Source organism: Doryrhamphus excisus, linkage group LG1 (genome assembly GCF_037039965.1).
Source record: "Doryrhamphus excisus strain RoL-2023G ecotype Guam linkage group LG1, RoL_Dexc_Guam_v1.1, whole genome shotgun sequence".
Taxonomy (NCBI): Eukaryota; Metazoa; Chordata; class Actinopteri; order Syngnathiformes; family Syngnathidae; genus Doryrhamphus; species Doryrhamphus excisus.
This window is the reverse complement of record NC_136357.1, coordinates 7,362,209-7,386,359: the sequence shown is the minus strand read 5'-3', so window position 1 is coordinate 7,386,359 and position 24,151 is coordinate 7,362,209. Positions and strand designations below refer to the sequence as shown.

Below are 24,151 nucleotides of genomic sequence, written 5' to 3'. Positions count from 1 at the left end.
TACTGTAATCCTGTTAAGTATATTATACTGTTAAGTACAGTAAAGTCTCGTTATATCGATATTCTTGGGAGTCGGAAAAAATACCGATATAACCGAACTATCCATATATCCGATCCTGCGCCGAACTGCATTAAAAGTGGGCAATAATGCACTTGACATTGTTCTATAGTATAGAACAATGTCGAGCAGCTTAAATCAATCTTTGCTTAAGGATTTCAATACCAAAAAAGAACACGGCGAACGGCTGCTTCCAGTCAACTTTATTTTTCACACTTCCACCACCAGAGCACAGCACACACACCGATTCCCGCACTTCCTGGTTCACAGGTCATGCTCAACCCGTCCCACATAGCTGGCCAAACACATGCCTGTATAGAATCTATACACACGAGAGAAACCACAAACGCAGTTGGTTCTTCTGTTGCAGGCATGTGTTTGGCCAGCTATGTGGGGCGGGTTGAGCATGACCTGTGAACCAGGAAGTGCGGGAATCGGTGTGTGTGCTGTGCTCTGGTGGTGGAAGTGTGAAAAACAAAGCTGTTCGCCGTGTTCTTTTTTGGTATTGAAATCCTTAAGCAAAGATTGATTTAAGCTGCTTTTGTATCGATATAAGCAGACCAAATTGGCTGGCGGGAGATGAAAAGGGCATCGTAGTAACCGGATTATCATAATAACCGGGTATCGTACTAACGGAACTAATTATATCATAAAAGACTAGAAATTTGCCAGGAAATGAAAATAGTATCGTAATAAGTAGTAATTCGTTATAACCGATATCGATATAACGAGACTTTACTGTATGTTATACTGTTAAGTGTATATGGATAAGAGATGGACACGTGAAGAGAATGTTTGATCTCCATACACAGGATGTTATGAAGGTGAAATGAATAAAAGCATGAGGCGTGAGGCTGCTTCCAGATGATAATAAACTGTAGGAAAATTTCAGTAGACATTTTAAATGGTTCCTCTGACATTGCATCCTTGCAGGTCACTATGTTATTAGATTTGACGTGGCAGTTATCGGTGAGCATTGTGTTCCTCACTAACTACTCTGTCAAAGTAGTTTTATGGACAAGGAGGGCATCACTGTAGCACACTGCTAATTTTACTTCACTGTGTGCATTTTAAAATTCAACAATACTCAATGAGAAATATGATTGTTTCATTGCCGAAAAATCAAACACATTAAAATATTAGTCAATCATAACACAACTGAACACAAAATTCTGTTTTAAAATTACACTTATTATGGGGGGAAAAAAAATCCTGTGTGAACAAGTGATTGACCCCATAGCAGCAACAACTGCAATCAAGCATTTGCAATAACTTGCACTCTCTTACTTTCTTACAGCGCTGTGGAGAAATTCTGCCCCACTCATCTTTGCAGAATTGTTGTAATTCAGTCACATTTTAGGGTTTTCCAACATGAAATGCCTTTTGAAGGTCATACCACAGCATCTCAATAGGATCCAGGTCAGGACTTGGTCTCGGTTGTTTTGTTTTTCTTTTGCTTCTTCTTCTTTTTGGGTCATTGTCCTGCTGCAGAACCAAAGTTGGTTTCAGCTTAAAGTCACCAACAGATGGCCGGACATTCTCCTTCAGGATTTAACGTGAGGGAGCAGAATTCATGGTTCCATTTTCCACTCTTCCAGGTCCTGAGGCAGCCAACCAGCCCCAGACCATCACACTACCACCACCATATTTTACTGTTGGTATGATGTGGTGTTACTTTTACACCAGATGTAATGGGACACACACCTTCCAAAAAGTTCAACTTTTGTCTCTTTAGACAACAGAGTATCTTCTCAAAGGTCTTGAGGATCGTCAAGATGTTTTCTGGCAAAACTCAGACAAAACTTCTTTTTGTTCTTTTTGGTCAGCAGTGGTTTTTGTCATAGAGCTCTACTATGCAAGCTGTTTTTGCCCAGTGTCCTTTTTTATGGTGGATTCATGAACACTGACCTTGACTGAGACATGTGAGGCCTGCAGTTCTTTGGATGTTGTTGTGGGGTCTTTTGTGACCTCTTGGCTGAGTCATTACTGTGCAGTTGGGATCATTTTGATTGGCCAGTTACTCCTGGGAAGGTTTACCACTGTTCCATGTTGTCACCATTTCTGTATAAAGGCTCTCACTGCGGTATGCTGCAGTCCCAAAACTTTAGAAATGACTTCATGACCTTTTACAGACTGATAGATATCAATTAATATAAGTTAAGTTGTGTTTTAATGGGGGTCAATCACTTTTGCAAACAGCGTCGTGCCAATTTTAATAATAAAAAGTTAAAAACTGCATTTTCTGTTCGGTTGTTTTGTCATTGACTAACTTAAAAATAAACACGTTTGCTAATCTGATACATTTCATTGTGACAAACTGGCAAAAAAATTAGATAACACTATTTCACACCGCGGTATTGTAAAAAAAAATTCCCCAAGACCAGGGATCTTGGGCTCAAAAAGGTTAGTGACAACTACTTTAGCTTGTAATTTGTCAACAGACATACAAAACAATAGGTGGCTCAAGTGGAATTAGTTAACAGCGCTGGTGGGGGATGGACAGGTGCTCAGCAAAAAGGTTAAGTCTTTCAAGTCTTTCATTATAGCTAAATACTACTTTACCTTTTTTTTATTATATTTCCAAGAAATTACATGAACCTTAGGTTAATCTACAAAAATAACACAGTGAACTCAATCACAGCTAATCGAGGTGAGCAGTTGTGGCTGTGCGCTGGACCGAGCAGCCTTGCAGCACCCGCCTGTTGTTGAGCCTATTAGTGAATTTCACAAGCCATTAAATGAGGTTTCCAGGTGAGCACAAAAACTGGACAAGCCAGACATAATATGCAGGAAACGGTCGAAAGGGGTAATTCTCTGAATTTCTTTGAATTCGCTGAATTTCATCCTGGGCAACTGAGGTAGTTTTTGATGTTCATAAAAGATGTTTTCTTCCACAAAGGACACTTTCATACTAGAATTAACCCAACAAGGTACGTAAACATGGCTCTTTGATGACTAATACATGACGATTCGTGTGTGATTTTTTCTTGACAAGATTAGACTGGACGGAAATATTAGTTGGGTGGTCTATCTCAGTGGTCCTCAAACACTTTTCGGTCCAGAGTGCTAGCATAAGCAAATCGCGCATAGCGGAGTTAACTTGAGGTTGCGCACCAACAAATATGCACATTATCAAAACTTACTTTTATGCATTCCCACATAGTATCAGCATTTGGGACCAAATATGAGGTGAAAGAAAAACAGGAAAAATATAATATAGTGGTTTATTAGCACACGCACTAGCTTCAAGCGCCATCGAACAAACTGGGACGGGTCAACAAACATGCATTTTCTGCATTTACATAAAATTCTATGTAGTTATTTACAACTTTATATACTTTAAATTGTATTTTTTTTTAATCATTGCACATGAAAGTTTCACCACACATTGGTGGTTGCATGACAATTCAGCTTATTGTGTGGGTATTATGTTTTTTTTAAGGTATGATATACATTTACTACATTTGATTGTGACTTTTACAGTTGTACTTTGTATACAGAAAGAGTAACTGTATCCCGTCTTGGTTTTGCACGGGGAGAACATGCATTTCAATATTTATTGACATAAATTGTTTTGTAATTTAAAAAAAATGTAAGTAAAACTGACTAAAACGTTTTTTAGTTTTCTGTGATTACAGTAAATCTGGATTAAAACTATCGTGCATAGAAATGACTAAAATGTGACTAAAACAAGAAACCTTTGCACTTCTAATACAATACCTGTATTGCAGTCTTAAATATCTAATAATGTTAGAAACGGCTTGATGGAGTCATATTACTCAAATACATCATGTAAAAATAGTCTGCAACAAAAGGTAGAAAAATGAGAAAAGGTCACCCATTTACTTGATTATGCATATGAGATACGTATACAGTAGATTAATCCACATGGTAGTGGCACTTTGGCATAATATAGTGGAGCACGATTCAATGACGCAATTACCCACCACCGAGAGAGCCTTGCTCTTTTCTGTCACAGCTAATATTTTTTTGCCATTCTGTGGGATTTTGCTGTGTGATGCCGCTTTATATGCGCAACGAGGTTGGTTGTATTAAACTTCCCCGGTTCTGTGCCACCATAGGAAACTTGTACACTCCTTGCTACTTTGTTAGCATGTTAGCAAACACGGTCGTTGTGGTCACATCGCTGCTGGATAGACGTGCTAGGGTGGGTTTTTAATTTTTTTTACATAAACGCAACCCCCGCCCCCCTCACAATTAGGGGTGTTTTGACCACCCGCCACATCCCCCTCCTGCTACCCTAAACATGGTTAAGCAAAGCATCTGTGAAGTATATGCTGTAAATGCTGCGCAGATTAAAGTTATGATTGCCATCTCCTGATGTAAAGTATTAAGTAAGTTAAGTTGTATTAAGTTGTTAAATTCAGTAATGTTGCTTGTCATAATTTTGCGACTTTCGCACTTGGTTAATTGAATATTTTTGTAGTTAGAGCCCAGAAAACCTGTTCATGAGCTTCTAAATATGGGTTTTTACCATTATTAGAGCCCTGAGGACATGAAATAGCACCCCTATATTCACATTAATACTCCTAGTACATAATATAGTAGATGTGAAAAGTAATAATAAGGCATAATTACTAAGGTTGGACAACATCTAAATCTGAAAGATTTGGGTTCTCTTCCTTGTTTCGATTCCAGTTTCTAAAGATTCTCGATTACGATGCTTTTAAGACGCAGGGTCATAAAAGGTGATAAAATCTGATGTGTCTTATAAACAAAACAAAAGGCATTCAAGGTGTTCCCATCCTAATTAATGCATGTGTACTTCTTGTACTTCATCAATGTTACCTCTGTAGCAGATGTTGTGTGTGTATTCAGCCAACAGCACATCAGTACCACTGAAAATTATTTTACAGAATGTAAATTATTTAATATCAGAGAACACAAAAAAAACAACATGATATTCCTGTCCGGTTTTTGTGTCCTTTTTTTTCTCCCCAATATCCATAATTAATCATCTATCCAAAAGGACCAAACGTGATCCAAGGTCCACTACGACTCAGTAATGTAACAATTACAAGCATGGAATTTCCATTAAACCTACAACTTCAAAATATGGAGAATGAGAAGTGAAGATAAAATTAGGACCTCGGAGGGGGAAACCGAGTGTGTCACCAATGCCAAGCGTTGTATAAAAATAGAATTCCAAGGTGGTACAAAGCACCACCGCATTCTATGACTGTCGTGCACAACACCAACACGGTGCTCTTTGATTGGCTTGTTTCACAAGAAAGAACCACTGTTGTCATTTGTAATTCACACCCCCCAAAACTCCTCATCAGAATGTAAACCCAATTATTTTGGGAGATGAGTGTAATGGATCCTAATAAATGAGCGGATTTTTTTTTTTTTGGCTTCGAGTGAGTAAGGTGGCAGGCGAGGAAAAAAGTTTATTTTTAGCAGTATATTTATGTAAGCGACGAACACGTTGTGGAATAATGAGAAGGCTCTGTGGGCCCTTGGTGGAGCTACAGAGACGGGACTCTCTGAGCAGCAGAGGATGATTGAAGGCAGCTAATGAGCATGAGGAGAAAAAAAAAGACAGGAGTAGAAGAGACCAGAATAATAAAAGCATGAAAATACAAAGGGAATGGGATAACTAAGGTGGGTAGATGGCAGGAGTGAAATGACAAACAAAAAAGGGATGGAAACAGTGGAGAAGAATGTCATTGTGGTGCACAGGAGATGATTAGATGATTATCATCACCAGATAAAAAAGGATCTACAGCTTGAGAACACAAGTTTATTTGATTTAGCAAAATGTGTGTGTGTGGGGGACGACGCATAGCGCACCAGTGGGTTCAAATGATTGCGATGCTGTGATGTATGATTTCATTAATGCTTTTATAGCTAACATCCAAATAGCCTTTTTAGCTATTTCGAAATTGCAGACATTTTTTTCCCTACATGTGGTCATCTATCGTTAACTCTTTTTATGTCATTTCAGCTACAGTCTTTATCACAAAGCATTTAAGTGTTGTGACTCACCGCTAAAGCAAACGACTTTTCTCGAACTTGCTGCAAAAATCCTCCCTAAGCTTGTTCTACGATATCATACCCATCCCATCTTTTCATTTAACACTCTCCCTAACACACACACACACACACACAAGCACTCCCATACATTATCTGGTACCTCTTCTCAAGGGGGGGCTCTTGACTGGCTGCTGGGGCTGCCTGCGCTGTTTCTTGCAGGTCAGGGATATTGGCAAAGTCGTCTTGCTCGGCCACACCGATGGCCAAAGACAGGACCACCAGCTTTCCTTCACTGGCTCCCCAAAAAACAAAGTTTTAGTTAAGAGAAAGACACAAAAATGGGAAGAGAAACAGAAAGGAGAGAATCAAAGGGGAAAGAAATCGAGCACAAAAAAGGAGCGGTGCGGATGGGGAAAAAGAGAAAGAAATAAATTAGAGGTCATTTAAATAGAGAACAAACAGCAACAATATGATAGGACACTTCAGAATCTCACGAGAAGGAAGAGGAAACCATCAGAAAGAAAATGCTCATTAATAGAAACAACACCAGAGAACAGTCACGCTTTGTCCAGAGAAGGATATTTAAAACTAACTTGAAATGAGACCAAATTCCAAACTAAAAAGTTGATGCTGGATTAAAATGCTGTACTGTGGGGAACAATGAACAATAATTTAATCATCCATCCATTTTCTATACCGCTTATCCTCACGGGTTGCAGGCGTGCTGGAGCCTATCCCAGCTATCTTCAAGCGAGAGGCGGGTACACCCTGGACTGGTCGCCAGCCAATGACAGGGCATCCATCCCCAGAGGGGCATCATCCATCCATACATTTTCTGTATCGCTTATCCTGACAAGGGTCACAGAGAATGCTGGAGCCTATCCCAGCTGGACACCCTAGACTGGTCGCCAGCCAATCACAGGGCACATATAGACAAACAACCATTCACACTCACATTCATACCTATGGACAATTTGGAGTCGGCAATTAACCTAGCATGTTTTTGGAATGTGGGAGGAAACCGGAGTACCCGGAGAAAACCCACACATGCACGGGGAGAACATGCAAACTCCACACAGAGGGTGGAATTGAACCCTGGTCTCCCAGCTGTGAGGTCTGCGCGCTAACAACTCCACTGCCATGCAGCCCATATTAACCTATCATTGGCATATTTATCCAATATTTGTTCTCCATTTTCTGATTGAGTGATGTGATTTGACCAATTACCTTCACTAACAATATGGGAAAAGGTGGGAATCCATCCTGATTGTCCCTAATCTCCGATGGTTACATTTGAAAGGAAGTTGGAAGCCAATACTACTGATGGGATGCGGCCCAATAATCCTCAAGTTGTTTTAGGTTTCTTGTTGTACTTAGTTGGACGTTATTAGGTTACCAAGAGCTTCTCATATTTGGGAAATAAGCCACCAAAGAATATGGGATGAAATTATAACCCCACATTTACAATCTACTGGGATGACAGATTAGGTGGGGAACTACTCTTATACGTACAAAAATATAAATACAGCAAGAAATGATTAAACAGAGCTTAATCATTCCGCAAGGAAAGCTCAGAATTGAATGTAAGAATAAAAATTGCAAAGCAAAAGGGGATATATTTCTACATCCTGACAGTACCATATATTCTAAGCGGGGGTACAGTAGCGACGTCATATGCTTAAGCTATAGAAGCATCGGGGGGGGGGGGGTGTGACAGGCGGTCGGGAGCGATGAGGAGGCGGGAGGTTTTAAGACGAAGGGGATAGGGATTTGTGGGATTTGTGGAGGGAAGTGTGCCTGAATAGTAAAGCCCGAGTGTGAGAAGTGCAGCATGGCGGGTGAGAGAGCAGTGACCCAGAAACGGTGGCACACTGCGAGCACCTCTCAACACGGTGTCACTCAAATAGAAACAATTAGTCCAGATCCTGGTAATGAGGCTTAATTCAATATTAACTCAGGAGAAGTTAGACATTGGCCATGTTGGGTGCATGAGGTGTTTGGCAGTGATGTGTTCCTGCACCCTCATCTTACTTTTCACACTGTAAAACATTTTTTCAATGTGCTAAATGTCATATTCATGATTTAGTTTTCTTTAAATAGTTCATATCTCTGAAGTAAGTTGCCACTACCTCATGTAAGTCATGACCTCCACTAAGAAGGTCATTTACTTCAGTGTTTATGTCAGGGGGATCAGCGGAAAGGAAACAAATAAACATTTTTTGGCCTTCACGTTCACTTGCAAATATCCTTAAAAATAAGCTTCTGGAAGGCCGTTATAGGCTTCATAGGACGCCGCTGCTGTTTGGACTGGACTTAATATATTGTGTAATACAAGTGTAAAGGGGGCTGCACGGTGGAAGAGTGGTTAGTGTGCAGACCTCACAGCTAGGAGACCATGGTTCAATTCCACCCTCGGCCATGTCTGTGTGGAGTTTGCATGTTCTCCCTGTGCATGCGTGGGTTTTCTCCGGGTACTCCGGTTTCCTCCCACATTCCAAAAACATGCTAGGTTAATTGGCGACTCCAAATTGTCCATAGGTATGAATGTGAGTGTGAATGGTTGTTTGTCTATATGTGCCCTGTGATTGGCTGTTGACCAGTCCAGGGTGTACCCCGCCTCGCCTGAAGACACCTGGGATAGGCTCCAGCACCCCCCGCGACCCTCGTGAGGATAAGCGGTTGAAAATGAATGAATGAATGAATGAATAGGTTAATATAGCACATTCTGTTGACCAAACAGGGTTAGCTGTTAGCAATCTCAGTTAGCATTGTTTTTGAGAGGTTATTGAAATAAAAAATGTCTATTCTCTGCCAATTTTTAAATATACTGGTTCCCTTTTTGGCGGCACGGAGCTCGAGTGGTTAGCACGCAGACCTCACAGCTAGGAGACCAGGGTTCGATTCCACCCTCGGCCATGTCTGTGTGGAGTTAGCATGTTCTCCCCGTGTATGCGTGGGGGTTTTCTCTGGGTACTCCGGTTTCCTCCCACATTCCAAAAACCTGCTAGGTTAATTAGCGACTCCAAATTGTCCATAGCTATGAATGTATGAATATGAGTGTGAATGGTTGTTTGTCTATATGTGCCAAACAGGGTTAGCTGTTAGCAATCTCAGTTAGCATTGTTTTTGAGAGGTTTTTCGAATAAAAAATGTCTATTCTCTGCCAATTTTTAAATATACTGGTTCCCTCTTTTCTCATCACATGTTAATAAGGGATTTACACTGCATAGAATATTGGTAAAAGACTTAAAGTCGATATTGTGTGAACCAAGGGAAATGAAGGGAGTGTGGAAACAGAACAGACATTAATAACAAACACACAAACAAAAAATTCATACTTCATGCCAAAAAGCAACCCTGGAGATCAATTTGGTAAAACCGCTCAAAGACTAGATATCTGCGACAAGACATTGACAGTTTCACACAGCAATGATTCAGTGGGATTGTAAAATTGTCACTTTGAGATTAAGTATCTCGAACGGCAGCGCTCTGTCATCAATCCTGCGAGGTGTTGCTGTTGCAGAGAAATGACAACAACAATGACCTCTCACTCATATTCATAATGATGAGAGCTACAGTTGACTATAATGGGCTGTTCACCCGATGACCTTGCTGCTTGCATGTGCTACAATGCTAATGCTCAGTGAGCTGGAGGCATTAGTACAGCTGTGTCGCTCACGTATGCCCGCAGAAGCTTAAAACTCACATAAAAAAAAAGAGGCAAGATAATGTTAAAACAGCCATTGTAGCATTGGAATCAGGGCAGAGGCACATAAAAGACATGCTGTACCTTGGCAGTGTCCTTCCTCAATCCTTCATCACCCCTCCTGCCCCATGTGAGTCTATCCTCTTATGGCCTGAAGCAACAATATATTGGAGATGTAATGGTGCTGCTGACATAAGATCAATTCTTCAGCTGCTTAACCCTTGCTCTTATACTGATGCACCGTGACACACGACCTGTGTGATACGCACATGCAAGACACATGTCTATCAGTCCGGGTGCGATGCTCAAAATAAAATATAAATTAGGCTTACTAGTGTGCCTCCTAAGCAGGACGTTGAATAGTTATTCCAGGGGACGATACAGAAATAACATCATGTAACTGAGTGGGACTGTATGAATCCAACAAGACATTCTCCATGACACCTCATGAATATTGTCAACTTGTAGCACTGCACTGTGAACACAATTGCACGAGACAGGCTGAATTGCATCCAAACAGATGTTACGGTTTAGCAGAGCATATAGCATAAACAACTTATCACGGAATAAGATAGCAATAGCTAAAACCACCCTGGCAGTCCCAAAGCTTGCGATGACATTTAAATTAAAAGCTAGGAAAGAATTTTGTGACAGATAAAAAGCAATAGCACGTCATCTTACCGATAAGGCAGCGTGCATTCATGGGCAATTGTGTATTATTTTATTAATCCCTCATTTTCAACTGTGCTAAAGGTGCTGAGCCTATCCCGGCTGGCAAGGTACACCCTGGACTGGTGGCCAGCCAATCACAGGGCACATATAGACAAACAACCATTCACACTCAAATTGGCGTACCCCCATTTGGGAACCTAGGATCTATTGTTAGCCATTTGAATGTCATCTATCTTGTTTTAATGACATCTTTCTGTAAGCTTTGTTACAAATATATTCTAAGTCACTATGACGCTGTTGCACAGTTCCGCCATAAGGGGGCCACGTCCTGGTTGGTTGGTTAGGGAAGCCACACACAGCAGAGAAGAAGCCAACTACTTCCTATGCCGCATCGATCGCTGAGCTGTACATCAACGTCGCCGCCATTTTGAATGTGTCAAGGCTGTATACCTCTATATCACCTCCTTTCATGGTTTGAGATTGTGGCAGTTATTAGTTACTATTATGTTGCTTACTAATTACTCTATCAAAGTTATTTTACGGACAGACAAAAACGCTCTTATTTAAGGTAGGTTGAGCTTGGTTCATTCATTTACCCTGGATGTCTCAAATCTCAATCCTACTTTTGTCGGAACGAAAGTAAAAGCATCTTGATAAAACAACAATAAATACTTTGTATAAAAAAGCCAATACAGTATATGAGTCAATATAGTTACATCATTTTAAAAACCTGTTAAAAGTTGGATGTAAATTCATTGGCTTACTGTATCGACTGAAATGTGTTGACACTTATTTTGAAAGAGTAATAACCCATGTGACTAGCAAGAGCCAATGTGTTGGATGTAACTTAAAATACACACAAACACTTAGAGCATTATTGTTATATTTTCATGTGTAATATAATATGTATATATGTATGTGTTACAGGTGCTTGTGGCGTTCAGTGTGGCAACATATTTACGTCACGTTATGGTATACGTGCGTTAAATACCGCTAGATTCGGTATCGATACGATATGTTTGCATATCACTTACTGCGTGTAAAGATGTAATATCCTTCTCTGGACAAGTTAAATTAAAGTAATACCGGAACGCAGATACTGTCAAAATGAAAAACAGATTAGTAAGTAATTAAATATAATACATGCATATAATCCTTGAGAATGACATGCAAATATATGCACCAAACAGGCAATACTCCACAAACATACATGTACTAACTTACAGGAAGGATTTGACGTCCAAGCCACGATTCCGGATTTGGTCCATCATGTAATCCCAGCTGCCAGGATTGCCACGTGAGCGGCCTCCTGCACCTCCTCCCCTATAGCGAGAGGCACCCGCTCCTGCGGGGCCGCCCCGTGTGGCCCGTGGAGTAGCTCTTTTACCTGCACCCCCACCATCACCACCGCCATCACCACCTCCCTCTGCTCTCCCAGCAGCCCCGCCTCCCCCGGGCTGTCCAGGTGCTGTGTGTAATTGTCCCAAACTCTGGGATGTGGTGGGAGGATGGCCGAAACCAGAGCCCGGTGGGTGGATGAGGGGCTGCTGGAGACTCTGTTGGCGTAGCAACGTCCGTGGGCGGGCAGGGCCGGTGGGGATGTGCTCCAGGGTGGAAGTGTAGGATAAGACGGGATCCCCAAAGCTGGGAGGGCAGAGGAGCAGGGAAGAAGGAAAACGAGAAGATGGCCATGGCCGGCAGAAAGCAGGACGATGGGGAGGTAAGGAAGAAGTAGAGGAGGAGGCGTGGAGGAGGGCAACAGAACCATCAGAGTTGAGGCAAGGTGACACAGGGCAGGAGGGAGACAAGACAGAAACAGTCAGGTTGACATCAGGATGGATCGAAAGTTCATCCACACAGGAAGTTAATGTTAGCGAGGCGGAAGAGGAAGTAGGAGGAAAGGTGGTGGATGAGGACAAAGTAAAGGAGTCAGAGGGCGGAGCATGGGGAGTTGGAGACAAGAGGAAGAGGAGAGAGAAGGAGAGCAATGTAAGGCAGCAGCAGTAACAGCCGTAGCAGAAATAGCAGTAGAAGGTGCAGCTCAAGTGAGCTCCCTGTGACGCCTGCTGCTCGTACGCCGGCGTCTGCCAACCATGCGCCATCTGGCCGCTCGCCCTGCGTGCCTGTGTCACGTGCCAGTGCGTCTTGCGTGTCTGCGCGGCGTGAGCGTGTTGTTGTCTGCGTGGAGGAATGTTTCGAGGTGGCGGCGGTCGGGTACGCGCGGTCCGAACGGGCAACGTTTGGCTTGTGGCTTTGCAGATTCCATGCCTTCCCGGTGAGGTTTTTTTGCTCTGATGAGAGATCCCCATTTCCTCCACTCACTAAAAAAATTCTCATCTCTGACAGCCTGTCATCCTTTCTCTCTGAGTCTTTTTAGGTCTTTTAAACACATGCTACATCTCTAGAGACATCCGTTAGCCAACCAAGGCCTACAGTAGGTCTCCCTCCCTCTGTCAACTTCTCATTTTCCACTCCCCTTTTAAGATTGTCTTTATTGCTATGCTTCTCTTAATGAGTACACATAAAGCAGTGTGACACTTATTTATGTACACATCACAAGTATCACTCACATTGCAATCTTTTTAAAAAAAAACATACATTTTTGCCGCCGACTATGTATACCCTTCACTCTCCGCTGACTACATAACCCATATGACCAGAATTAGGTCATGAGAGAGCTATTGACATCAGTTTGCATTACTTCACCCGGCGTTATTTTGCAATTTTGGTCTTCAGTGTGCTGTTAATCATATTTAATGGGTAGACATTAAAGATAAAAAGGGGTAATAATGTCAGGTTGTGCTGAAATGAAACACAAGATTTAGAGACTTGGAGGAGTGGTTGTACATGGAGACAGAAAGATGGAGAGGATAACGGCAGAGGTTGATGGAGGAGAGTCGGAAAATGGGGTGTGAGACACAAACACAAGAGACACAGACTCTTATGGATGCTCAAAAATAGAAACCAATTACAGAGAAGGGGTAAAAAGGAACCATGAGGAGGAGGGGGGTTGGGGGGTTGGCGTGGAGTGACGAGCGTGAATGTGTTGTGGGGGAAGAAAATCAAAAGGTGCTAAAGGAAGGTGCAAAAAATCACGTCCAACTGAAAATTAACAACCTCATACCCGCTGAATATAGACTGTGGATGATGTCATACAGCACGGGAGATGGCACATTATTTCAGCCATGCGGTGTTATATTATTTTTATATTATTTTATGTGTATTCTCGTGCCAGTTTGGTCACATTGTGCTGTTGAGCTGCACGCTTGAGTCAGCTAGAGCTCCTACGGGACGGCACCTTGATCACCATGACATTGAGCCCAACCCCCCTCCTTGGAGATCTCCGCTCGCTTAGTCGGAACTCACTCAATGGATCTAAACATTGCTGCTGCTGATTTAAAAACTCTCTCCCCGAGTTCTGAACTCACTTGCTGGGTTTGAATCCTCCAGACTGCACGTGGCCCTGGACAGTCTGCCATCTCCCAGCCTTTGCTCCCTCCGTCATCATGCTCTTCATGCTGTCACTGCGATAAGGCCCACCCCCATCATCCCCATGTCCCGTCGCTGCACCTTTCTGACACCCCGACACTGCCCCACTAAGGGAGACAGACAGGGCGCAGAGGTATAGCAGCAGAGAGAGGGTACAGACAGGGACAGCAATGACAGGCAGGGGAAAAAAAGACCAGAGTGAGAGGAAGAGAGCGAGAGAGAGAGAGACGCACACAACATACACACAGGAAAAGAGGTTGAGCAACCACATGGCTAAGTAGGTGAGACATATTAGTGGAGTGCTTGAGGAGACAGCCTTCCAAGCCAAGGGAGCCAAGCAGGTAGATGAAAAGGTCTGGAGTCCAGTGCGTTCAAACACAGGGATGGAGAGCAGAGAGCAGGGAAGAGGAGAAGCATTTGCCTGTGAAAGGTGGAAAACCAAAAAGGTCCCTTTGTCTGGGCCTTCATTCACCACCAGCAGCAGCAGTGTGTGTGTGTGTGTGTGTGTGTGTGGACGCTGGTCGTTAAACTCTCATCCCGCCTTCATTTAGGTTTCGGGGGCTTGAGACGTGTATAAGACCATATGAGGCAGTTCTATGGTGGCAACACATCGCCATAGTTTGTAGTTGACTTCAAATAAACCACTCATTTGAGGAGCCACGGAAAGTGACATTTAGCTTAACAGCGTTCCAGTAAAACACTGATTACTTTTCTTTTTCTAGACAGGAAAATTATATTTTAACTTATGAGAGCTCTTATCTGAAAATGCTGTCTGCCTTGGTTAGATACCACACAAGGGTGCGAGCCCTTCCTGCTCTGATGCTGAAAGCAACACACACGCACGTTGGCCAACAATAGTGATTTAGCAAAGTTTGGCTACTAACATTAGCCATTCGGGATGTCACAAGACACTCAACTTACAAGACGGGACAATACACAAGATGCTAAATGATATAAGCATTGCTATATTCTTCCACCTATGCCAGGGGTCTCCAACACGCGACCCGCGGGCCAAATGTTTGAGGCCCCTGCCTTGATATGAAAGTTTAATGTTAGTGCGGCCCGCGCAAGTTTGATATGGATGCTGTATGGTATCATGTACCCAGAAAAAATTATTACGTTTGATTAATGTTCATGTTAAAGGTTAAATTACTGTTAATAGTTATCCTCCCTGTCCGTGTGGAAGTGGTAAGTTTTTGGCTATTTAAGTTTAAAGGAAATAACTTGAAGGCTACCGTTTAGGTCGCTAGCTCTCTAGTTTGCGAGTTAGCATGTGTCTCAAGACCCTGCAGTTGCGCAATATGTTGTAAATAAAAAGAGTATAAATGTGACTATAGTCGTGTTTTGTCATGTCTACAAGGCTGTAATAATGCTTTGTTAATTTTAATCTGAAAAAAAATAATTTGTCTACCCACCAACTATATGTGGTTTCTTAAGTTTTTATTATTTGCCATTTTATTATTATTATTATATTTATTTATTTATTACTGATTGATTTTCTTTATTCTTGATTTGTTTATTTATTTTTCATTTTATTTTGTGTAGAAAAATAAAAAGTAAGATATTTGAGAACAGTGGAATGTTTTATCAGAGCTTTTCTTGTAGAAAATTGGAACCAAAGCAAAGTTTTTTTTTATTTTTTTGTTTTTAATAAATGCGTTTTTTGGGGGGGGGAGGGTTTTTTTTTTTTTTTTTTTAAACCTGATTCGGCCCAGTCTCACCCAGACCCGAGCTGCAGTGTTTTGTTTATTTTATTTATTCAATGAGCCGCACAGATGCCCGTGTCACACTTTGGACACCCATGCATGCTTTTGCCAAGCAATGGAGGACCGTGTCCACACTCGGCCTTCTTGGCTTAAGTTGCATTTCGTTTCGGAGGGTTTTATGCAGCTGGCACACCTGCATTACATAGCGCTACAAAGGTGGAGGTCTACTCCAGCTCGCCTGGGCGAGGACACTTGACCGTTGATGCTTGTATGGAAGAAACACTTACTAAACATAGCAACCGTGCCACAAATTGTCAACTCTTCTACGTATGAGGTGTGTTATGAAGTCGGAGCTCATTCGAAGCCTCGTGGACGACGCTGGGAGCAGGTAAGTTGGATTACAAAGTCAAGCATTTGATGTTCGGTTCCAATAATGCCTTGCACGCTGCCACTGCTGTATTAGTGTTTTATCATTCATACAGCAGCAATGCCATAGTTCACAATCTGATCTGTTTCTCACTGCCCTGTTCTGTGGGAGATCTCCAAACGAGAAATCTGATCACATTTTAATCTCCTATAAGCTATAATTGAATGTATAGCCTACAAATTGTTATTATAGAGTTATTGTATATGTGCACGTCATGGACATTTACCAGTCTGTGGTGAGAGAAAGCCATATACGCCATTATATATTATATTGGTGAAATGATACTTTTTCGAAGTTTAACTTTGAATTGTGACAAATATCGACATGTATTTGTTCAATCTGTTCTTTTATACCATTACTAGTTATGTTTTAGTACACTTTGGGCCAAAAAAGAGATACATCAAAGACACTAAATGGACAAAAATATAGAGGTAGACCACATTCATTTTAAACCACTTGATGTGGTTACCCACTGAGATTCAGTGAGGTGTTAAATAGGAGCAAGAAGCCAGGTCATTTTTTCCCCCCTCAAAATACTCCAAGACCAAGTAAGTTATTATTAAGTGGAAGTGTTTTAGGACACAACATCAACTCAACCATAAGATGTCTCTAAGTGTGCTTACTTCAGTCTTGTATGTATTGTCGTCAATTCAAATTACAGCTCAACACTTTTTGGGAATTAAACATGTCCCATCTTTGAAAACAGGGATAATCAAAAACAGAGCACAGTAGTGCCCTCTGGTGACATGAATATATTTCATTAGCAAGCATGTAGAGGCTCAACATGCTGCGTTCAGGGTGGGAGTCGGGAAGGGGGGTGATATTTGTGTTGAGTCCCTAAGAAGGTCACCTTTCAGATTTGATTGTGACCTGACTGCGCAGATAGATAAGTCATCAATCATGACAGCAGCATGGATGACACTGTTGGAGCAACGGTTGACACAGCAGACACGAGGCCTCATTTATCGAGCTGAACGCAAAGGTGGACAAGGTCTTTACTTATACTAAAAGTAGGAACACATAAATAAACGGGGCCATAAATCAACACAAGTATTTACAGGAATGTGCAGGATAGTCAGACATCCCTTTATTGCCTGAGTTTCACTGGGAGTTAAAATGATTTATAAAAGAATCCTTATCCTTGACAGTTTCTTGCCTCTGATACACCAGATTGATAAGATGAAAGTATCATATACGGTAAATACATTCCACCAGTCTCACCGCGAACATTTGACTAATGATTCCTGTCAATTCAGAGATTTTTACGATTGTGTTTTTCGACGGTTAAATAAATATATGGAAAATATATGAAAAATGATAGTATTGACATTCAACTGCAGTAATCCCATAACGATGGAGACTGATCACACACAGCATGGTAGCTTATTTGATAAATGAGGCCCATGTCATAGCTGTCAAAGCTACTGATCTCATGAGAATCCTAAACAGGAAATGATTTTGCTGCCGTCCGCTTGAGGATCATATAAAGAGTCAAAAGGTCATCCCCCTGCCACCTCCTTATAATAACAAATTGCAATGCCTATATATTTTCCGGCACAATTTTGCACTGAAATTGTCCATTACTATGAGTGGACTAAAGAATAACTGGAGCATAAAGCAGCTTTATGGACAATAAATGCCAACCTTGAGGGTTATTTTTTTTTAAATATGAACTTTCAAAATACAAGCACTGCGGGCTTGTTTAAGGCTGCTTCACCAGAATCAGCAGCCATCATCTTCTGGTGGATTTTAAGACAGGAAGCCATGTACTGTATCCACCGCGCTCACCAGCATATTAACCGCTTCATCTCTCCAGGCCATTTAGCGCAAATTTCTTAACAGCTCAGCCTATTAAAGATGACCAGTCATAAGACAGTTTATCTGACAGATTCCTGGTTGCAGGATGTCTACGCTTACATCCCTCATACTGCCTGGAGGGGAGATAAGTGTGACCTTGCTGGAGCTTTTACTGAATTCAAGTGTTTTCTGAGTGAAAACATTACTTTTATTGCATCAGGTTAAAATGCCATATCTCTCATTGTGATAGACAGTAGATGGAGTTCAAGTGTTACTGTGTTAGTGTCGTTCACATTATAGATAGAATCAGAGGAAAGCCACAGATGAATGTCAACCACAAGTGAACACTGGCATCACACGGCAACCTGGTGTAACGGTCAACCCTCCAGAACAACAACAACACCACCACAACCACCACACCGAGGGAAAGAATTGGGGAGATACAGCAATTACAGAGATGGGTTAAAGTACTGTATATGCATCATCGTTTAGAGAGGAAAGCTACGAGGGTTGTCCGTCTCCATGGTTACACTCCATGGGAGAGAGGTGAGAAGTTAGAGGTCAGGAGTTAGTATGACCTGCAGGGCTGTAGGGAGTAGAGCGGGCATGGGAACATGTGCCTGGGTGTTCATTAAAAGGTGACAGGAAGTGAGGAGGAGCAGCCAAAAGGAGCCGGAGGGAGTTGCAAGGCTGTGCCGCTTTGCTCCACGGTAATAATGGAATGGCTGTCACGGGGGAGGCTGTAATGTGCATGTATGACATTTTACCCACTCACATTTCCAGAGCAGATTATTATGAGTAATCATTAGTAACCATTTATGCCCTCCGGTGTGGTTACATTGGGTGTGTATGTTTTTCTTGACGTTCTTATGGTTCATTAAAATCATAATCAAGAATGACACTTGAAATCCCCAGTTTGAATTCATTTCTACAATCGCTAAATATGACTGGGTATTCATGTGAAGAAAGTTCTCCTGACGATGTAATGGAAGTGTCGATTCGGTAAGTGGCGGTGATTGTGTAGCCAAAAGGGAAGGAAAGGTAAGAAGAAAGGAAAGGAAGGAAAGAGAAGGAAAATGAAAGGAAAGGAGTAGTGGTGCCCCTGTCTCATTACAGCCCTGCTCAAGGGGGAGGAGGACTCTTACCAGCCTTGGCCCGAGACTCACTTGAGTGTGAGGCGAGGATCTCCATATGGGGCATAGGGAGAAATGTTAAGTACGAACTCCTTTGGCGGATAGGAGCTCCACTTCTGCTGCACTGTGCTGCTGTCATTGTTATTCCAAAAGTCTCTGTCTAGATCACTGTGGCCAAAGAGAAAAACAGGTCAGAGCAACACAACTGTGGAAGTCCTCGACACCAACCAACCATTTGCAACAGGCGGGGCCCTCCGCTGGAGATGAAGCCGGGTGCTCGGTTTGAGAAAGAGAGTTGAGCTGCATGAAATGAGCGATTTTTTTTTTTCAGAGTCACCACAGCGTTTGAAGAAGATAGGTAGCAAGGAAAGAGTACAACAGCATGTGATGACGTTCTGTTCACGTAGCATGATGCTGCTAATGAAGCACAATCCGCTACCCACCCCATCCTTGGTGTAAAAAGAAGACATGAATGCATGAGTCACAAAGGTAGAGCGATAAATCACAGACAAAGTCAAAGTAGAGGAGGAAAAGGTGAGCTGGATCACTGATGTCATACGAGTCACAAAGCTACACAGCAAGAGACAAAGGCAACGCACAGAGAAGAGTTGGAAGCTGAGATGAACAACAGAGCACATCAATGCTGCTTGAGCTCGGAAGAAAGAGAGGAAAATGTAAAACATTAAGTCACTTGAGTCACAAAAAAACATTCACCTGACCATCTTTAAACCGTTAAATAAAAGGGAAAGAGTGACATTCAGAAAAAAAAGCAGCACAGAAAAAGAGAGTGGTGATGAGCAGGTTAAAAAACACATTTGTGGAATTAAGAATTGTACTTAGCGTTACAGAGATGACATTTCCCAGTAGTGACCTATTGCCTCATTTCATTACAGTAGAAAAGCAGCGTAAAATTCACTTTATACTCTGACAGCTGCCTGGAAAAAATGAATAATACCAACCTACCACACATTATCCCAACTTATCACATACTACAGTATTAATTGGCCCTGTACCCTAGAAACCGCCCATGAATGATACGGGAAAAGGCCGAAATGATACTGTGTCAAAGCCCAGGGCAGTGATACTGATAAAATATAGAGTTTAACCATGTCCAGTATCAGCCCCCGTAGCTGTCCACTCAGAGCGCGCTGCTCTGGTATCGTGCCCGTGAAACAACCAATCAGAGAACAGCGCACAAGTGCTTAGTGCCTAGTTCTTCTCCAGTCACCAAAAACCCCAAATTTGATTAATGAAACTTTAATTGTCAGACATTGATAAGATAAGACTGTTGATAAAATATTATTGTTGAAATATTTTTGCAATTGTTGTGTTTACACTGTTTAGATATAATTATAGGTTATCACCTATAATTATAATCAATTATAGGTTATTATAGGGGGCATGATACTGGGCCTGATACCAGACAAACCATGTGATGATCTTATTATCACATTCTATTTAATCATGAGCTTATTATCACGTACTATTTAATCAAAAGACCATTTTGTTTCCAGAAAATGTTCAGTTTATTACATGTATTATATCTAAAAAGTGTAAACACAACAATTGCAAAAATATTTCAACAATAATATTTTATCAACAGTCTTATCTTATCAATGTCTGACAATTAAAGTTCCATTAATCAAGTTTGGGTTTTTTGGTGACTGGAGAAGCACTAGGCACCAAGCACTCGTGCGCTGTTCTCTGATTGGTTGTTTCACGGGCACGATACCAGAGCAGCGCGCTCTGAGTGGACAGCTACGGGGGCTGATACTGGACATGGTTAAACTCTATATTTTATCAGTATCACTGCCCTGGGCTTTGACACAGTATCATTTCGGCCTTTTCCCGTATCATTCATGGGCGGTTTCTAGGGTACAGGGCCAATTAATGCTGTAGTATGTGATAATACATGTAATAAACTGAAAATTTTCTGGAAACAAATGGTCTTTTGATTAAATAGTATGTGATAATAAGCTCATGATTAAATAGTATGTGATAATAAGAATATCACCTTCGGTCTCGGGCTGATACTGGCACGCGGGGACATGATACTGGGTCTGATACCAGACAAACCATGTGATAACCTATAAATATCATAGGTGTGGCACACTCTCTGCACTTAGCAACAGTAGCCATAACATACTAAGCGCATGTAGCAGCACCAAGAAAAAAAAAAGCCTCCCAGTCAAGATGATGCACATGTAATCTATGATGATGAAATGGCTAAGATTTCATTCCACAGCCGCCTGAACAAACTCTTGGCCTTGTTTTCCGCCTGGTTTGTCCAATATTTACATTGAGAGCCTTAAAGCGTAACCAAATGACGTTCATTATCACCAGATTATTTAAGCCCAACCAGCTATAGAGGCACTTACTTGATGGCTTTCTTCTCCCCTCGCCCACGTGCTGAGTCTGGAGTGTCTGCCGTTTCCACTCCTGGCTTATTTCTCTTCCCCTAGAGCCAAGCGCATGGACGAGAAGACAGGAAAAAGCAGAGAATAATAAAAAGGTTAGCGTCAATTTGTCCATTTGAAGCGGTATTTTTGCTGGGCTGACAACAAGTATAGATGCCAAGCCTATTATATCAGGAACGCCGGTCCTTTACCTGATGGTCCCCTGATTATACTCATCACAGTCGAATCACATCTGCGCTGGAGTGCCATTTGTGGCTGTGATTATCAATTGCAACCACCCTGAAATTTACATGGCAATTCTATCTTTAACCCATTAACATTCCAACAGTCCAACATAGTCTCGTGACAAAACCAGGGTTTTACAGCGCTGATATCCGACTGATACACATCATTCCAATACAGTTATATACAATATAGTTCCAACTACAAATACATTCATTCATTCATTTTCTACCACTTGTCCTCACAAGGGTCGTGGTGGGGTGCTGGAGCCTATCCCAGCTGTCTTCGGGCAAGAGGCGGGGTACACCCAGGACTAATCGCCAGCCAATCACAGGGCACATATAGACAAACAACCATTCACACTCACATTCATACCTATAGACAATTTGGAGTCGCCAATTAACCTAGCATGTTTTTGGAATGTGGGAGGAAACCGGAGTACCCGGAGAAAACCCACGCATACACAGGGAGAACATGCAAACTCCACACAGAGATGGCCGAGGGTGGAATTGAACTCGGGTCTCCTCGCTGTGAGGCCTGTGTGCTAACCACTCGTCCAACTGCAAATTTATTTCCAACATAATTATGACCAAGGGTCTCCAAATGGCCCATCACTGGAACACCCGATTCAATCCTTGTGTAGAATTGTCACAGTTTTTAGTATTATTGTAACATTGGAGGGCTGCACGGCGGGGGAGTGGTTAGCGCACTGACCTCACAGCTAGGAGACCAGGGTTCAATTCCACCCTCGGCCATCTCTGTGTGGAGTTTGCATGTTCTCCCCGTGCATGCGTGGGTTTTCTCCGGGTACTCCGGTTTCCAAAAACATGCTAGGTTAATTGGTGACTCCAAATTGTCCATAGGTATGAATGTGAGTGTGAATGGTTGTTTGTCTATATGTGCCCTGTGATTGGCTGGCGACCAGTCCAGGGTGTACCAAGCCTCTCGCCCAAGACAGCTGGGACAGGCTCCAGCACCCCCGCGACCCTTGTGAGGAAAAGCGGTAGAAAATGAATGAATGAATGAATGAATGAATGTAACATTGGAAATGGGTTTAGGTCATGACCCAAGCCATAATTGTGTTTTCCAATCCATTCCTCCTAATGTGTTGATTTGAAGACATAGACATAGACACAGACAAGACATATACTGTATAGAATACGCAAATCTAAAAAAAATCCTTAATTTTCAACCCATCGCAGTAGCACTTACACTGATTCGGATAAATTCATCCTGTTAGCTTTCAAAAGAGCCCCAAACTTCAAATAGTTCAAGGACACCTTCTCATTTACTTTGGTGTGACTTTTTTTACGCATTTGGGTTTTAAAAAAAGTGCCGGAATACTTGGGGGCTATGGTAATTTTATGACCACTGGAGAAAAGACTCCTGCCCCATTCTACATTCCTCTTAATACGTTTTCAATGAGGTGATTGCCCGCGACCTGCAGGTGGTGGTCCCCCCGAGGGGAGGCAGCCTGCTCACTAACCACTTGTCCACCGTGCAGCCACTTACAGTATATTTTCTTTTTAAATTGTAATGTCGGCTTACTATTTCAAGCTATCAAGCAACCTGATTTGTACCACACACTTGCAATATACGTACAATGAACAAAAATAAAACATAATTTTGAAGATCTGGAGCTTTTTCTATGTACACAAGAGGCCTATATCTCAAATATTGTTCGCAAATGTGTCTAAATCTACTGTATGTTAGATTATGTTTGATGTTGTATGTTAGATTTTAAACACAAGTTGTTTTTCACAATGTATTTCATGGCAAAAGAAACGTGGAACATTAGGAACGTGTACCTACCAACACAAATGATTCTGATTCCAAACAGCTAGACCATGACTTGACGTAACCATGGCAATAATAGCGATTGAAAAGGCTTTAAAAAGTTAGGTCTGCTGGGTGCATTCTTCCAGAAAAGCTCATTGGTATTGAAGATGTTTCACCATCATCACAATGCAAGTAATCTCCATTGACACTTGGCAATAAGTGAGGCAAAGAGGAGATAAGTTAAAGGCCGCCCTGCCTCCTAAAATGAATGAATGCCCACCTGATCGCAATGCTCCGATACACAGAGGGTAAGCGAGAATTCTTCATCCTAGAAATTGAGTGGGAAGAACACACAGAAACATGCCACCATGGGGTGGCGTGTATGAGTTCATCTAAAGAAAGCTGCAGGCTTGGTGGGGGTGGAACATGGATCACCGCACTGGAGAACGACGGGTCTGCATGGACTGCGGCAACACTTACATCACAAGCCTAGTGATGCTGTGACTTTAAGGGAAGCTGCGACTCAATACACAAATAATGTAAACAAAGCAAATATTGTATAGATGTCAGGGCTGTAACGGTACTCTGTATTTGTAATATTCGGTTTGGTTGACATGAAGTGGACACAATGGGCTTGCCGAATACTATCCATCGTGCGTTTGCGCCTTCCGTTCCTCCAAGCTAGAAATCGACTGGAAACACTGGCAGTACTCAATACAGTGCTTATGTATGCATTTCTGTGATACATG

At 42.0% G+C, this 24,151-nt stretch overlaps 1 protein-coding gene across 3 annotated transcripts in view; it reads right to left on the bottom strand.

Moving 5' to 3' along the window:
• syt7a (synaptotagmin VIIa) overlaps window positions 1-24,151 on the bottom strand; it is a 98,797-nt gene that overhangs the window by 19,639 nt on the left and 55,007 nt on the right. Inside the window, exons 3-7 of one of the 3 annotated variants that reach the window (XM_058075952.2) lie at window positions 21,363-21,442; window positions 19,018-19,152; window positions 13,861-14,028; window positions 11,657-12,076; window positions 6,215-6,346 (exon numbers count right to left, since the gene is read on the bottom strand). In XM_058075952.2, coding sequence (XP_057931935.2) covers window positions 6,215-6,346; window positions 11,657-12,076; window positions 13,861-14,028; window positions 19,018-19,152; window positions 21,363-21,442 — 935 coding nt within the window. Of the gene's footprint in view, window positions 1-6,214; window positions 6,347-11,656; window positions 13,615-13,860; window positions 14,029-19,017; window positions 19,153-21,362; window positions 21,443-24,151 lie in introns of those variants that run through there. The other 2 variants (XM_078789087.1, XM_078789081.1) reach the window with 2 other exon arrangements.